At 36.8% G+C, this 15,560-nt stretch overlaps 1 protein-coding gene across 1 annotated transcript; it reads right to left on the bottom strand.

Annotated features, from left to right (window-relative positions):
• Positions 1 to 2,197: 2,197 nt before the first annotated feature.
• On the bottom strand, positions 2,198 to 15,125 carry LOC148958377 (uncharacterized). The gene is made up of 6 exons (XM_089113076.1): positions 14,964 to 15,125; positions 9,737 to 10,026; positions 7,691 to 8,456; positions 5,413 to 5,550; positions 4,696 to 4,879; positions 2,198 to 3,952 (listed from the first exon to the last, which is right to left on the bottom strand). The coding sequence occupies exons 1-6, from the start codon at positions 15,057 to 15,059 to the stop codon at positions 3,777 to 3,779; spliced, it is 1,650 nt and encodes a 549-aa protein (XP_088969202.1). The 5' UTR covers positions 15,060 to 15,125; the 3' UTR covers positions 2,198 to 3,776.
• Between the last annotated feature and the right edge of the window lie 435 nt (positions 15,126 to 15,560).

The raw sequence follows: 15,560 nt of genomic DNA, 5'->3' as shown, positions 1-15,560 counted from the left end.
GCCGTTGTTAATTCAGGGGGAATCCAGTCATGTTATGAAATCAAGCAGCAATTTTAAAATAGGAGAGGCTTTTCCTTCGTGTGGAGAAAACTCATCTAGAATATCGTCGTCAAGCCTCGGTTTAGTCAGTCTCTTCAAGACACAGAGTTTGAAGATGAGTCCAGCAAAGGATTCAGACAACACTGAATGAACTTCTCTCGAAAAGCAACCGAAAAAGACAATTCTCATTTATATCCAGATTGTATACAACCTATGAGATGCATATCAGAACTTACAAGCGTCAAAATTTGAGTAAAAAAATTCATGTGATGGATCAGGAACGTTTTGCTTCTTCGTTGAATTCAATTCTCTATCAAAAGGTTTCTTTAATTAAAAATAAGAATTTTTTGGTACCCTGTTTGCGATTAATCTTTAAAGCTTCAGGTCATTTTTTGCAACTTTAAGTTTTAGTTAGCGCAGTCTATTGCTTGTAAACATGAATTTAATTCTCCATATCTCGTAAAGCTCTTTTGACAAATTTTCAATTTGACGTCAAGGTATAGCAGTCTTTTATTGCTTTGAAAAGTTAATGAAAAGTTATAATAGTGGAAAAAATTGCTCTACACGTGGTCACCTTTATGTAAACACAAATTAACACGTAAAAATAAAACTCTTCTATACATAGAACAGGATTGAAATTTTGGGAGAGCATAAGATGATATACCGAAAAAGATTGAGAACATAAGAGATTCTTGCGGTGCAGCATAGTATCCCAGTTCTGATAATGTTTGTACAGTAACAGCTCTGGCGTTTAAAGTTACACCTAATAATTATATCTACACCAAATATTTGTGCCACGAATTTGAAAGTGGGGAGGGGGAAGTAGGGGGCCAAGGCTTGTCACCCCTTATACTACAGCTTTAAAATACTTGCTTTGCAAGAATGTGGGGGAGGGGGCATGGCCACCCCGGCCTTCACTGTGGCGTGTGCCCTGCTTTGTAAATCCCAATCAAAATGTGTTTACTGGCCTTGCTGTCTCCTAAAACATCGGTTATCTGAATTTTATGAGATGGGGGATATGTCAACCATATCTTAACCTGCGTGCAGACTCGGAAGTATCTTACCAGAACTGCAAATATCTACAATGCCTACCAAAAGTCCTTGGAACACCCTGAGATTTCTGTGAATTCGCGTGTCCCGTTCTATTTCCATGTCAACAAGGAGGGTGCTGCCCCCTTCCCCCTCATACAATATTGATCGCTAGCTGAAAACCATAGCTATGTAAAAATGTATCACTTGTACATGTATGATTATTCACATTTCCGTGGCACAACATTGTACAAAGGCGGGGGAGGGGGGATGTTGCAGCTCGTGCACAACGTAAATTATAGCAAGTGTTCCAAGACTTTTGGCAGGCATTGTAGCTTATTATATTTAATTGTATCAACGAGCTGATTGAAGAATACATAGGTAGATAACTTGAAGGTTTGGGAATCGTGGCAATCAGTAACAAAAGCCATGAAATCACAGATCTGAGAGACAGTATCAGAACTGAGAAACCAAATTGACAATAACAAGTGAGGGAAGAGCTCATAAAGGTCTTCTTTGCATAATCCCGTGTCGTAGATATGACTGGAAATTGTGGTGTTCAAAAAGAATCTATTTGATATCATTGGCTCGATAGAGACTATTTTCCTCTTTTTAGAATGCACCGATTTGGGCATGCTTCATTCCATACTGGGAGGGGGGTGGGGGGTGAGTGAGGATACCCTAAAGAGAAGAGAAGTTCTTGAGAGCAGAAGATTCAGAACATATGACAGGGATATCGCACAGGTCTGTAAAGATAAGAGCAATAGATTGACCAATGTTTCAGCATATTACGTCGACGTAATATGTTTGACTTTTGAAATGAAAACAAGCAGAAACAAGTAAGCAGGATTTATTAAAAACTTAGATAACGTTGCTTTCGAGAGATGAAATTGTTGTAATTAGTTCAAAACCATAAACTGTCTGACATTGCAGCGACCTGCATTATTCTCAGTTAATTGCTAGACATATTTTCATACGTTCGATAATAAAGTTCAACAAGATATTTAGACTTTTCATTCGAAGCATCTGTGTCCAAGGTGAGTAGCTAAACCACAAGTACTCAAGCTTGCTGTTTGCTAATATTTCTCGTACATTAAAATCAACAACCACAAAAACAAAACACAAAATATAAACTCAAAGAAGACAATAGGTTTTGATTTATCTCCCGCTATAATTTGATAAATTCCTTCCAAGGCACACTTGAGATACACAATAAAACGTACAAACCATCGATGCAGCGATATAAATACACTAGGCAATGATGCCTCGAACGGATCCAATGCCATCCTCAGTTTAGGGACTATAGACATGAACCATGCAGCGAAGTGAAATGACGCAATCTTTATTTAGGAAGAAACATCGCGAATTCTCAGGCAATACAGAGGATCTAGTATTAGTAGGAACCCCTTTAACTGACATCTTAAAACAATGGCTGCTAGCTACAGAGATGTTCTTGCATAAAGGATTCACAAATCAAAATAACATATCGACTGGGGGCTTAAATACTCTAGGGGGTATAAGGGGGCAAAATCTAATGAAACCCGCATTGCAAGTGTTTCATTGGAAAATAAGGAAAAGATTGGGAAAGTCAGATTAAAATGAGTCAAATGTTCCAATCTTGGTCCACCGAACAGAGGAGACATCTGACCCGCCAGAAGGCCAATCGAGATATTCAACCTTTTTAAAACAATTATAGGATGAGTGAAATTACCGGTGTAAAACGAGTTTGACAACACGAATTTCTCTTACACAAGTTCAGTGAAAAATATTGCAATATGGAGGTTAACAAGGTTTTAAGTGGCTATTGTGAAAACTTTATAATAATCAGCGAAATAATCAAGTCAGCAAAAATCAGGGAAAAATTTGAAGCATATGTTGATAATCGAAAAAATAATTGTTGAATATTTATAAACCCCAACTCATCGGTCTCCCTCCTCTAAAACCCAATTACATCGCTGATATTATCAGAAATCTTCTTAAAAATTCAAAATGTTATATAGAAGTCTGGAAATTGGACAATCCTAAATCAAGGGAAGAAAAATTTGAAACATCAAAATTGCAATCACAACAAGTACATTAATCGTGAGTAAATAAATGGGGATTCGGAATATCAGTTTTAAGTGCTGGCGAAGTGTGTTAATTTCCAAGACAAAAAAGTAAATAAAGTCAATTTAAAGTTGACAATTTTTAGTAACTGCATTAAAATCCTCCGCAGTAAAACTTCATGATGACTTGGTAACTACAAAGATGAAAATACTAGCAAAAAGCTGCAATCCCATTGCTAACAAACTGCAAATTGTGCATCAGTAGCAAGCTGTGACTGTTTTTGGACTTCTTCATGCAAACTTCTACACGTGTCGTAATAAAGTCAATTAAATTCCAAAGGTCCCAAGATAATTCCAGGCTTGTCAAGCTCGATCTCTTCTCTCCAAAATCTTCAATTTCTCATTCAAAATGTTTTAAAGTTCCTCTGCAAAACACGAGTCAACAACACGATTAAATTGCTTTTGTAGCAGGCTAGCTGCTACTAATGAAGCGAAAATATTGATCCCACGAGAATTTTGCAAGACAAACAAGTGCCGAGGAATCACGGCTGGGTGCCATAAAATGACCCAACAACACGTGACAGCAAAGATCTTTAAACCGAGGAAACAACCACGTCCTCATCACGTAAATACCCAAGACTGACTGGTCAGGCCCTCTGCCCTCTACGACTTCTCGCTAGACAGGTCTGAGTGGTGCTCGAGGCTGGTGCAGCTCTCGCTTGGTCGCATCATCCAGTAGTCTTCAGCATGCAGCATCTGGGTGGCACACCACACTGTTGTCCTAGCCTCTCTTGTGTGCGTAACCAGACTCTTTATGCAGCTTCCTAACGCCAGTAAATCTAGAAATGAGTTGAATATTTTCATGACATATTCCTAATATCTTGAACTGATTTTGCATATTTAGAGGTATTTCAGGATGCTTTTCACGTTATGAGACGCAGATTCAAAATTGGTGAATTTGCAATCATACTGAAGAACTCTTTTCATGAACATGAAAATCAGCCAAATTTTATTTGATCTGGCTATAGTTGATCACAATCCTTCGGTGTTCTTATAAAAACATTTAAATGAAATGGAATTAAAAAGGAGCACGATTTCTTGGGAACACCACCTTACAGTTTGTTATGAAAAGCATCCACTGAAGCACTATTTTAGAGCGAGAGATCAATTTGAATTAAAAAAGTCACTTAACAAAGTTTATTCTATTCAGGAAAAAAGGGCAAGTAAATAATATTGGCTTCCTTTTGTTGCAACTGAACTTTCAAAAGTAGTTTTGAGAAACTGACAAGGTATGTGCCTATTCAGCAGTGCCCTGGCACTTCCTCTCGATGTGACAACACCTGATGATTTCTCTGCCTGGAATCACAGAGCATCAACAACTCTTTCCATGCTAAGTAACAGGTTGGCTATCTTAGTGACTCGAACCCTAAACCCTTGGATCTGCTTTCTACGACCCTAACCGATTAGCAGTCCTCCATCTTGCACATTCTGTAGAAAGTGGTGCCCCTTGCTCATTGGCTCTTTAAAAACTAGAAAGCTAGATCTTTATGAAAATATCAGTTTGCAACTGTAATTCACGTACCTCGATCATCGTAAGACTTACAGCCATAACTTCCCACATGCGACCCTGGGCTGCTATTGATTTCGTTTTTCCTCAAATTTTGCAGCTCTCTTATACACGCCAGCCACTTGTCTAAAGCAACTCCTACGTTGGAATGCAAAGGCCTCCTTCCCAGCCGTTCAATTCGACCGATCAGAGACTCAACCTGGAGAAAAATTACACTTGGGTTAAAAATCTACAACACATGTCTATGTTCATTAAATGAAAATGTCAAGAATAGTGGATATCTGTATGGTTGCTCTGTCAAAAGTAATTTTCCAACCTTGTAGCATTGTTTCATCATCATTAATACCAAAGAAATTAGAAGCAGTATCGCAAGTCTAGGGGTATTAAATTCTCTATAGATAGGGGACCTTACTATGATAAACTGTTTAAAAGCATGCCCACATTTTTTCATTTCTAATTCAATTATAGATATACTTTGGGTCCAAAGTTTAGAAAAAACCTTTGGATATAGGGCTAGGCAGGCCTAGAAAACAAATGTTGCCTCTTAGCCTAAATTGCTTCACATTGCCTCAGTTCAGGGGTCAAACAAAACAAATTTGTACGTTTTGTTATCGCAGTACTTTACCAGTGTCGGACAAAAAGTAGGCCACTGACTTTTGCAGTACAGCCATTATAGAAAGCAATTCTGCTCAACTAAGGTCGAAATTGAGATCACAATTACTAAATGAATACCTTATCATGAACTTTGATTTGTTCGTGAATCATTTTATCCACTCTTGTTGGGTTAGACGACATTCTGGTATGATAGCCACCACCACTTGATGACGATCGGCGTCTCGAAGGGTAAACCTTGGACAGCTCTTGTTCTGCCTGCATGGAAAAAGGGAATTTAAAATACACTTAGTCAAAAACATGGTGGCGCGAGAAATTTTCCAACGGCGGGGCTATCTATTAGTTGACAAACGCTAAATGTTGCTTAAATTTAGATTAGTTTCGAGAAACGAACCTTTTTCTATTGTAAAGAATACAGATTTCTCCCTTGGAGAGGGCTGTCATTCATCAAAGAAGGGTTTATAGGAACCAAAATTTACCTTGGCGCCAGAAATAGAATGAAAGGTAATACAAAAAACATTTGTGAAAAGATAAACAATCTGAGGGGAAATGAAGATTTAACGGCTTAAAGTTGGATGAAAGGGCTGCCTGCAGCGGCAATGCCGAGGACAACGTGTGACAATTCTCAATACTCTTTATCTAAACATGCTGCCACCATCTGGCTTGACAAGAAGATCTCCTCCGCACTCGACAACAGTCAAGTTTCTATAACCTCAGTAAATGGCATGTGGTAAAGCGGTATTTAAAAGAAATTTTATTCTGAAGCCGAAAAATTATAGCCAGGGCTTAAAAAGAGATTTTTCTTCCTGGCAGCAAATAGAAAAAAAAAATGAAAATTTCCTGCGAAGCTTTGACAAAGTTTCCATCAACTGAAAGTAATATTTTAAGTTGCCTGATTTGTTTAAACATTTGTCCTAAAAATTTGGTCAAAGCTATTCGAACAGCAATCATTTTGTTTATACTTTATAAGAGGATCAAGAAGAACAAGATCGAGCACAAAGCTCAATGTTTGTTTTCAAGATTGAAGTTAGTGGATCTGAAAATCTATAATAACTTTGATTTAATTTCATATCAGTACTAGCAAACTAGATAATATTAAAGTTTTGATGTATCCTACTGTTTTATGTCCTGGGTTTCATGTTTGTTGCTCAATTTATCATCAAAGCTAGTAGTTCATACAACCAGTGGATACTATTTTACTTTTCAATGGTTAAAATTAATGTTTTAAATCAGGGGTGGTGCTAGAGTCAAAGATGTAAGCCCAAAATGCTTACGTTCTATTTAAGCTAGCGATGAAACATTTATGCAAATCCCAGTAGAAAGTATGAATAATAATGGACACATTCACACAGTTTTTGGGCCATGTTCACCTTTCAGTGTGTTCACATGTTCACATTGTGGCATGTTCACAAATGACGTAACAAGAATTGCCGTATTCAAGTGTTTTTACTTATCTAGAATGGCTAATGTAAAAAGAGAAATGAACTTTGTTTTAGCTTGCTTGGATTAAATCAGTAGCTGAAAATCATGCCCGAATTGCCGCAAATTTAGCATAACAGACGCTGATAATACCAGATGATTGTATTTTGAAAGCTAAACTTCGTTTTTAGTTAGTAGTGCAGAACAAAAGTTATATAGAATGTATGCATATCACAAGAAAACAGCGTTCGGTAGAAAGAGAGTAACATAAATTTCAATGTTTATATTAAAATCACACTATGGAGATTTCACGCTAACAATTTCCTGACAAAAGCAACAGTTTCCTGCAATGAATTTGTACCAAACGTTTCCCGGCGCTGCGGGGCATTTTTCAACCCTGATTATAGCTTATATTAAAGACAATCGATATATACGAAAAGTGGCTTAATTCATCTGTCAATCAACATTAGCCAATCAATGAGCGTCTGAGTAGTACCTAGCTCACTGATTGGCTAATTGCAGATTGGCCAATGGCATAAGCCACGTTAGTACCTGTTGATTGCCTGGACTTTTCGTGGTTTGATTGATTGAAAATGATTCAAGCGAAAAATTCAGCCGAGGTGATTGTTGGGTAGGAGCGAGGAATCACGACTAATCATTGACATATAGTTTTAATGATCCGTGATTGGTGATTGCCATACTAGTGTTTGTCACTATCATACACATAGGTGTACTCAAAATAGATTGTCAAAATTTTGATAAATCTTGCTTACAGTGAATGCCGAGAAATTAGCTTATATATGATACAGCGATGGTGTATTGCTAACGAATGGTTTGACTCTATAATGAATTGCTAACATAAAATGAAGTAAACAAAATCAGTTGCGAAATGAGGTTTTGCCTGCCTATAAATACATGAAAGGAGGATAAATATGTAATTATAATTAATTAATATCTTAAAAGGCATTGAAGCTCCTACCTTACGACATTCCCTCTCCAAGTGCCTAAGTTGCTCCAAACATTCATCCAGACCTGATCCAAGTCGTTTTCCTGCAGACATCATTTCCTCCCTCGACGGTATGACTTGTCCGTTCTTATGCTTGCTCACAAAACCGTTCTTCTCTCTTTCTTCGAAGTGAACCTGATGTTTTCTAGACCTTGTTTCGTGCTTGTGTGGATCATCTGAAAGCCCTGTTGGAGTTGGCTCTCTCCCCCCTGAGTCCTGCCCACCAAACTGCCCATCATTACCAGGGTCGGCGAACTGCAAGGCTCTGATGGCATGCATATTCTGCCTTTGAAGCTTGCCATGCTCAATATCAAGTCCGTTATCAAAGCCATTGCTTACTCCGTGGTTGTTGTTGAAAGAATCCATGCTGACGTAGCCAGATCCATAGAACGGGGATGTCTCTTTCCTTTGATTGTGTGACAAAAACGACTGGTCAGATGAGAGGCAACACGGCGATGCAAGCATCGGAGAACCACTGCACCTCCCCATAAGAAGATCTACTGGACTGCCGTTGTGATATGGGGACTCGCGGTTGTCATGACTACTGGGAAAATACGGAATGCTGTCTTCACTCGGGGTTGATGGGTAGGAGCCTTTGGGAGAGGGGTTAGGCGACCAAATGTCGTGAATGATTCTTCCTGGAAATCCAGCCTGGTTGGCATTGTCGTGGAGGTCAAGGTTCAGACTGAAACTAGATGACAAAGAAGAGATGCTTGGCGGCCAGGAGCCAGCGTCAAACCTGCAAAAGGACCAATGAAGGTATTGGAAAGCAGTTTCGTTTCAAGCATATGGCCGTAGTAGTAACAAAGTGGTTGAAAAAAGTAAAGTAAAGAAGTAAATTATATCGAGATGAAAAGGCCTAAACGTAAGATGACACTGATTTCTCCCAACAGCTACATGAAAACTGCAAATTGGTTTACATTTTAGGTCACTAAAACCAAAATATCAAAGTCCAATCCAATAACAGATGAATTGGTGATGATTAAAATGTAACTAAAATGTCCTTTGAAAAAGTATGGCTGTTGGAATATTACAAGATTGGAGAGAACAAAACAACGCAACTGCATTATTCTAGTACATTAAGTTCTGTAGTTGGATCAGACAATTGCTAAGTATTACACCTTCCGTACATTTTATAATCTCTCTATTCTGAAGTATAAACTAATGTCTAAAGCAGTACTGATTTGGGAAGCAGTATACTGGAAAAAATCGCGATAAAAAATGGAATATCATGTTTTGGTATTTATCGGTTTCTCGGAAAAATACTGATCCAAACATCACCTATCGAGTTAAAACAACACAGTTTTTTATTGCAATGTGGCAATACACTTTGATAGATATCAGAAAGGCTGCTATAAAATGAAAACACGCATCTTGATAATATTACCAAATTATTTTGATTTTATGTTTTCAGTTGATAAGTATAAAGAAGAGTAAAATCAACAAGGGTGCTTAGAAGTCTATTGGCACCAGTTGAGATTATTTCTAGAAAAAACTTAAGTCTCAAAACCAAAGGTATTTTAATAACTGGTGGAACAAAGCTGGGTACTATTCCGGAAAGTTAACAGGCCTATGAAAAAGGTCTCATAGCTGAAAAGAAATGTTAAAGATACCGTGAACAAGATTCAAACGTTCTTTAGGTAAAGAATTCTAAGATTTAAACGTTCTTTAGGTAAAGAATTCTAAGATTTAAACGTTCTTTAGGTGAAGAATTCTTTTAAAAATAAACGCTGAAATTATCTTCTCTAATAAACACGCCTGTAGAAATTTCACCTGTACTTTCCATTGAAACAGTATCTTCTGTCACAGAATCTAGCTGTTTATTGAAAAGTAGGTTAGCAGGCAGCGACTGGTCAAAAGCACGGAACCAATTGAAAACAAAATATATCTGCTGTAGTCATTCTCGATTCACACGTGGATATAAACATCCGCTTACTTTTTGCTCTTTGTTGGAAGTTTTAAGATATGCGGAATAACGGCCGAAAGAGTTGCCAAGGAAATTAATTAATTAAGGCTTACACATCATTCAGCTCTGTTTTGGATATTGCCGTGTGCTGCGCTCCTCCGTCGTTGATTTCGTCATCTAGCAGGTTTGAAAGTACGTGGTAAGCGATGTGCTGTTTCGATGGTTGGTTTTCATCATCAAAATGCCCAGCAAACTGTACATCCATCAAAGGCGGTGCATTCTCTTCGGAATTAGGGGTGCTGTGGGCCAGCGATATTGGCACTGAGCCTGGCACCTTCATACTTTCCATTTTCTCAAAAGGTGGAAAACACATTCCAGTTTCCAGGCAGATCCCCGAATCATGCTGAAATTGAAATCATGGTAGAAAGTAACGAGGAAGATATTTATTAAGGAAGTAAATACACCAGCGATGAACACAGGGGAGCTAACCAATGCAGAATGAGATTGACTTTTTGGCAATATGGATTGGGTCAGTTGAAAGTTGCAACTCCCAAGTTACAAGATTAACGAGACCATATGACAACTGTCCGTGTTTATGGAGCATGGAGCACATTTAAACAGACCGATAAACTTAAAGTGATTTTATTTGCGCAATACCCAAAAAACAGACATTGCAATAAAGTTGTTGAAAAGAAAAGGACGTTTCAAAAACACCAGTAGCAACATATGGCCTATATTAATTGGCCTTTACTTCAGGATGTAAACTATCAAATGTATATCTTCTAATTAACCTTGTTTGATGACCTTTGACATGTCAAATAAAAGGAGAAAATGAAAGCCAATTGTTGTTTGAATGTTGCAATAGAATTCGGGGAAGTGTAAAAATACAGTTCACACATTGCATCGTCAATAGATGAAACAAAGAACCATTTCATTTTGCTAACAAACTGTTTTTCCAAAGTTTGCACATGAGCAATAAATCATGAATAAAAAGCAAACATCAAATATTGATACCAGAGAGCTATTAAACAACGGACCTCGCCCTCAGCTGTACCTACAGGTAATTCAGCTGCTTCGCGTGCAGTGTAAATAAACTTGCTGACGTCATAGATGCAGCATGGAAACTTACAGACAAAAGCCAAATGTAAATAATTGTCTTCAACAGACAGTAACAAACATTCAAGCACCCGAGACAAATGACAATGTCAAAATACAAATAATCAAAGATCCACTTAGGCCTTCACACGATAAAGTTGAAGTTTGGGCTTTCAAACAAACTCCTGAAGGAGAAAAACTCGAGCATTGAGGTTTGTAATGGGCTAAAAACTTTGGGCATGACAATACTAACGAAAGGGGTAATACCGTGGTACGTGAGGTGAGGTTTTCAAAAGCCAGAAAACGCGAGGCGAACTATGAAAGCTTTGAAACACATAAACGACGAAAGGACTTAAGTGAAACGATGAACGTGACAAATGTAGAGGAATGAACGAAAAAGGTTGATGCAAGGATGCCTATTTTTATTTGATGCAAGAATGCATCTAAACGTCTTGTTTGCCTATTCAAACTGAAGCTAATTTCACCTATTGGTACTGTGCGTATAAAGAACAAATTTTAATTTTTACAGCCGATCGTAAAAAAACAAATTATTGCGACTGTATAAATAAATTTATAGTTTAATAGATGTTAATAGCTTAAATAATGTTAGTAGTGTTTATTTCCGTTTATCGCTTGATTTCCGGAATTGACATACCGTAAATCCTTGAATTAGACCCCTGGGGGCTTATTCACGTTGATATATTTGGATGGGGGCCTATTCGAGAGGAGGGGGGCTTATAAAATTATTGTAGACAATAAGAAGAAATTATTTAAAGACCTCATTTATTTGAGTAGGAATCTCTTTAAAAAGCATTTAATTAATCATCACCAAAAGTAGCAATTTTAGGGAAATTCAAAAACAAAACGCCAAAGGCAACCTCAGACGGTAAAAGTTATCAAATTGAGGGGTCCAATCCGGGATTTACCGTACTGCCTCTAGCGATGAACTGTTATGTTAGATGTCATATCAGACCAAGGGAAAGGTCTTTTGTGTTTTTGGATAATTGCTTAATAAAAATACGCATTGGGTGCGAAAAACAAGAGCCAGGGGGTAATGTGAATTGCTGATATTTTTTTTGCACATCTGCACATGGATGCCGCATGGTCAGTTTCTATAACCATCTGGATGTTCTAAATCTGTAGACACTGCCTAGAAGACTCAAATATGTTGCATTACAGAGTTTTACAATATAGCTCCTAAAAATAGTTCCTTATGCTAAAAATGAATGTAGTTGGCATTCGTGGCTAAGGAGAATCTTATAAAAACTGGGCAAGGTGAAACAGAAGAGTAGAAATAGCCCCCCCCCCCCAACCTGAGAAAGCATGTGACAAAGAAAACAGGAATAACTTATAAAAATAAAGGCTGCTGTTAAACGGGACCCTTTGGGGCAAGGATTTGTGACACTTTGGCACATAGTCATAGGGCAGGGGCACCAGTCCCCCAATCAGGCAAAATTTATTGAGTTTCAACAACATTCAGACAATTTTATCTCAATGAAGCTACAATATTTTGGCAAGATCCATACTTAGCGCCCCCCCCCCCCTTACATAATAATTTCTTGAGTAACCATATTTAAAAGAAGATGAAGTGAAATGAAGGAAATTGTTGGTACATGAAAAACTGAACAGGATTTTACCAAAACATTTGCTGCAGGCATATTGCAACAATTAAGGGCTTCATTTTTTGAACACAATGGAACTAAAATTAAGTTAGTAGCATCATAGGAACTAAATGATAGAAAAATACAGAAATAACAGAATTTGATAATATAGAAATGCAGAATTTGTGAAGAAAAAAGGGAAATAATCAAACAAAAATTGAAATTATGTGTTTAGAAGGAGAAATTATGCCAAGTACAAAATGATTTCAAAATGGGAAAAATTACATAGATTCGTAAAAGTAAATGTTAAAAAAATCTGAATTATGCAAGCAAGACAGAAGTTCATGATGCTAGAAAAGATCCCTTTGAATCAAAGACTACAGATTTTTCTGCTGTACAATTGATCAGAGTTTCTTTTAGTGATATCTAATGGAAAACAATTTATTAAAAAAGAATTTGTTTGTCAATTTCTGAAAATTAATGCTGCTGTAAGGACTGTATATATAGGTCTAAAATTTTTGAAGGAAGCAAGAGGTTCTGAATAAGATATATTATCTCAAAGACAAAAAATCACATTATCACCTATGATCTGATGAGTATAGTTTCATAGTAACAAAGCTGGTTTTTAACATTAAAGAAATATCAAGAGTGCCAGGGCAAATAAATAGATGTGACAAATTGGCATTTATCTTTATCATTAAAGCTTAAAGAAATTATGATGGAGGTTCAAATTAATATTCTATCATAAGCCTTGCTTTCAACATATCAGAACCTTGCCAAAAGTGATTTTAGGCAATTTGCTGTGTTAAGGGCATTATAAATATTATTGATTCAGCCTAGCTCAGTTTGATGGTCTCTCCTTATTGAAAATTCCATCCATAAATACATCAATTTGCATGATAACTTTTATATTCACTCCAAGCTAACAATCTGATAACTGCTTTATATTTCTTTGCCTACTATTCCCTAATATAATGTATAAACAGCAGACTTTTTAAAAAGAAGAACACATTTGTTCAATTGCAACACAAGTGTTTTTATGTTTGGGCCAAACATCAAGCTTTTTCCTATCTCATGTTTACCAAGCAACTGCCTCTTTAAACATTGATTTTACAAGACAGGGCTTAAAGGCAATCTGTCTTCTTGTGGATTGGTTAACGAGAACAATAACTGGTGATATTATGAACAGTATGTTTAATGTTTAAGAAATCCACAAAATTTCAGTCATTGATAGCAGCTTCTGCAACAATTTTATGAGTGCAGAGTTAAATTTGGTCACTACAATTCATAATAGCTTTTGACAACACAACATCAAACTATTGAGGTCTCCGACCACATAAAAATACTTTGATAAAACTGATTCCCAGTAAAGTTATATATGTAATACACTACCATGATTTAGCAACATGTCTGTCTTAAAAGGTGTTTTTAAATCTTTTCGAAATAATTAGTTACAGACACTATTTTATCTTCATCTTAATTCAAAACTCCCTAACCACTTTCAACAATCAGCTGCCTAATAATTCATTTTTCCTATTTGAAAAAATACTTTTCCTTCATAATCATCCCTGCTTAACCAAACAATAATGAAGATTTGAATTCGCATTCTTTTGAAAGACTTCCTTATTAGATATAGAATCCATCAACTGGTCCTGTTACTTTGAATGCTAACTTTTTAATCAATTCTGTACCTTAGGTTTTTCATACCCAGTCCAGCTTTTCTTTCAAACTAAAGAAAGGTTTCCAGCAAAGACAATGCTAAGTTTTTCATGAGATAATTTGAACAGCCTCAACCACATATTAAAATCAAAATAGACCAGGTGAATTGCAAATTCTATTTCTTATTTTCTATCTATAAGCTAATTGATACTCCCTTTGACATAAGATTACATCCATACATTAACTTTATTAACACAGCAAAGAAAATCTATACAATAGAAATTTCAATCTTCTTTACAAAGAACTGTTTTGTTTAAAAAATGTTTCCATTCCTCCTTAGCAACATGCAGTTTTTGGTTGGCATACATTTACTGAAGTTGTAACAGCCATTCAATTGTGAAAGATGTGATACAATTATATGTCTTGAAGCCTGCTCTTAGCCTCGTATGGTACACATTAATTAACAATAAATTTGGTTCACCGGACCTAATTCTCATCAATAAAGTGACCAAAACATTGTAACAATAAGGGAGAGCATTGATGTACAAAACTAGAGCAACTGGCAGTGTATCTAGAAAACAAACAACTTACTACTTTCAACTGAGGGAAATGATTCACCCAAGTATTTCTTGTTGCAGCTTCATCGCTTCAACAGCCCGGGCCTTGAACACAAATGGCCTGCTTTTCGAGAGATCAAATAGGCCTACGCTAAGCCTTCTGGTTTTGGAAAACATGAATCGACAACAACGCTTGCTCAGGTTACTTTCTATCACACGGACAACGGATGCTTGATTGAGAAATGGCAGCAATATTTTAACAGAATGTCAATTGATGATTGAGTTCAACTTAATACCCAGGGTTTTTAGTCAAATGAAAAACAATTACGTTGTTGTAAACACAAAAAAGCTGTTCTCCAAAATTTCCGGTGGCCTGAATACAACCCTTGAAAACTGCCCTTATACGCTGCTAGGCTCAAATAACATACCTTGCTCTTCACTTCAGCACTTAATGCATTCTTTTTGACCATTTTTTGCTCTTCAGCTCCGCTTTGTCCTGTATCATTTTGGGCTGAAAGAGCCATGACCTTTACAGCTCCATCTCATATCTCCATCCTCTAAATTTTGTTTCAAGTTTTCGTCGGGGTCTCAAGGGTCTGGGAGCGAGCAATCGTCACCAGTTTTCAAAAGCTAGATGTCATATCTGCGAAGTTGCAATCAGCTTCTTCTTCTGCTGGCTTTATAGAGGATTTGCTTCTTCTTCTTCTGTTGGCTTAAATGTGACATCATACAAAGAAATTTATCAAACTTTTTACTTTTGACCACATATTCTAAAAGACTTATATGAAATATATCTTAATATTCAAAATCAGCTAACGATCTTGAACATTTTTAATGTTTTCTAAAGTTTGATATTTCAACTCTGGCTTAATTCAAAGCTTTTACTCCCTGAGTACAAGACTCTCTCTAGAAAAAAAAGGGAGAGTGTTTCTTTAGAAATATTCTGTTATCCAGAGTATAAAAAGGGGAACCGAGACAACATTGCAGCGATTTGATGGGGAAAGAGCCTACAACCACATCGTCAA

The sequence above is a fragment of the Rhopilema esculentum genome, chromosome 16 (genome assembly GCF_057945365.1).
Source record: "Rhopilema esculentum isolate cy_ngs chromosome 16, ASM5794536v1, whole genome shotgun sequence".
In the NCBI taxonomy this organism is placed as follows: domain Eukaryota; kingdom Metazoa; phylum Cnidaria; class Scyphozoa; order Rhizostomeae; family Rhizostomatidae; genus Rhopilema; species Rhopilema esculentum.
This window is presented reverse-complemented; position numbering and strand designations above follow the sequence as displayed.